The sequence below is a fragment of the Gavialis gangeticus genome, unplaced genomic scaffold, assembly GCF_001723915.1.
Source record: "Gavialis gangeticus isolate Ggan-Ray unplaced genomic scaffold, GavGan_comp1, whole genome shotgun sequence".
Classification (NCBI taxonomy): domain Eukaryota; kingdom Metazoa; phylum Chordata; order Crocodylia; family Gavialidae; genus Gavialis; species Gavialis gangeticus.
The window spans coordinates 3,198,831-3,201,295 of NW_017729019.1; the positions used below are offsets into that span (position 1 = coordinate 3,198,831).

At 44.7% G+C, this 2,465-nt stretch overlaps 1 protein-coding gene across 1 annotated transcript in view; it reads right to left on the bottom strand.

Annotated features, from left to right (window-relative positions):
* Positions 1–2,465, bottom strand: part of LZTR1 (leucine zipper like transcription regulator 1) — a 64,603-nt gene that overhangs the window by 11,456 nt on the left and 50,682 nt on the right. Inside the window, exons 16-17 of the mRNA XM_019513827.1 lie at positions 1,911–2,037; positions 554–703 (exon numbers count right to left, since the gene is read on the bottom strand). Of these exons, the coding sequence (XP_019369372.1) occupies positions 554–703; positions 1,911–2,037 (277 nt within the window). The remainder of the gene's footprint in view (positions 1–553; positions 704–1,910; positions 2,038–2,465) is intronic.

Below are 2,465 nucleotides of genomic sequence, written 5' to 3' on the forward strand. Positions count from 1 at the left end.
ATTGGTATCGGCCAAGAAAATCTTTATTGGTGCACCCCTAATATCTGCACATTTCGTTTGCCGTGGTATAATTGATCTTCTAGATCAGGATGAGGTTTGCTTACTAAAACTCATGGCAGTTGCAAATGAAACAGAATAAATACTACACAAGTCCAGCACAACAAACACCCTGGTTTAGCAGACACCACATGGCCCTAGTGTCGGTGACAGCAGTGGCCTCAGAATCCAGCACAAAATATGCAAGCAGAACTTACATGTTCTTAAAGTCCAACCTCTCTCTATTCTCCGCCCAATCTGAAATTATCTTGTGTAATGGCAATTATCTGTTTCAACTGAACATCCTGGAGAAAGATCCTGTTTCTTGACACCCTTGCAATGCCAGCAGTTACACTTGTGCAAAATGAGCATGCTCCAGTTTGGTATTTTCTTTTACATTCACACTATAGTGCCTAACAATGTTCCTAGCAAGGAAGACTCAGATCCAATATATCAAATCTGGGCATCTATAACAAAAGTCAGTCGAGGGATCTGCTTCAATTAGTTTTAAGGATACAGGGAGTCTTCAGGAGGCATGTTCACTTCACCATAATAAATGTATCTCAGCATAGACTCAAATGCTTGTTTACTGGGAACCATTTCACCTATAGAAATATTTACTTGTCCATCTTCTGGCATGAAAGAACGGAACATAGCTTCAAAGTAACTGGGAAAAAAAATATGACTCATGTAGTATACAAGTGTTAGAGATACAATTCTACAGACCATGTTTAACCAACCCTACTCAAATGTAGCTACAAGGCACTGCGACTTCTATACAAGTTACTTAAAACCAGGCACCAGCTGGAGCATGATAAAGCTGCCTCAAAGGTGCACTCTCCAGCCAAGAGATGACAGCGAAGGCTGCTCTTTTACTTCCTCTACCCTACAACAGAGAAGCTGTCTCCAGCTTATGCTACCATGGGCATCAGCAGGAGGTAGTAGTGGCAGAGGCAGCCCTTGGCTGTCCACAGGGGCAACAGCGCATGCTCTCCTCACTCCCACTATCCTCACAGGCAGGCAGAGGCTGTGCTCAACAGCCTCCAAAAGCTCCCAGCAGAGGAGAGGACAGGCTGCCTTTGACAGCCACTGCTCCAGGCACAGGTCCCAGTCCTACAGCAGTGCCTATCAAAGACAGCTCCCTGTGGTGATGAGAGCTGTTCTTGTTGGCACCACTGTTGTGAAAGCACCAGCAACAGCTTGTGCATTTGCTGCAGCAGCTGATCCTGTCGCCAACAGCATCACAGCTGTACCAGCTCTTCCTATTATTCCTGCTGTGATGTGGTGGGGCCCCTCGCCCTCCTCCTGCTCCCCCATATGCAGGTGGCCCCTCGCCCTCCTCCCACTCCCCACAGCCCCAGGCAGCCCTTGCAGGCTGGAACTCTGCCAGCCTCCACGGTGAAATCCATGGCTTCCTGGGTTTTTTTCTCCTTTAAAAGTGAAAATATGTGGTTTTCTCCTTAAAGGAGAAAAGCCACATTTTTCCACAGGAAATGGAAAACCCAGGTCCCTAGTGATAACTGCCCACATGCACACACTAATGCGAGGCAAGTGCAAGACAGCTTGCCCCTCAGTTTAAAAGAAGGGGTAAAGAGCATGTGCATGGTCAGGCTCTTACGCAGACACACTATTAATTCACACTCCAGCTTATTTTTCTGTAACCTGTTTGTGGAACCATAACTAATGACTAGCTTAATTACCCTTATTGAACAAACCCCTGTGTTACTCAGACCTCTTCTCTCACCTAGTTCAGAATAAGCTGACCCAAGAAACAAATCTAGGATTTTGGGGAATTGTTTCTATGCATAAAATCTCCTACTTCCCTAGTGAATTATGACTTAATTGCAGCAAGTAGTAGGTCTGACTGGACATACCTGGAGCGGGCTGCAAGAATAGCCTTATGGGCTGGTCTTGGATGGCCGTCTAACAGTAGAATGATATCACAGAAATCCATCCCAGCTCCTTCTAGATAAGCCTTCATGTCCTGAATCAAAGATGTGCCTGAAGAAAAGCAACATAGTGAGGTGGTTAAAAATAAAACATTCCACATGATTAGCTTCTATAAAGTTAACAGAAGGTTGAACCACTTCTACCAACAGGTTTTCCTTCAGGAGGTGATTGGCAAATAGCCACTTCATTACAACCTTAGAGCAGAACATGTTTAATTCCAGCTAGTGCAGTTGCTTCAGACTGCGCAGCAGTTGTTAACCTGTAACTGCTACATCTACATCATCCTGTAGTAATAAAAAAACTACTGTAACTTTGATGCTGAATGAAGCAGGGATAAAGTTGGAGAGGTTTTGCTATATTTTTACTTCTACAAAATCATGCAGAGGTAACATCTGTTCGTAACAGCTCGTTTCAGTATCCGTCGATAGCAATATAATCTCTCTCTACCTTGGATCAGACCTTGATGGGGATGTTTGGCT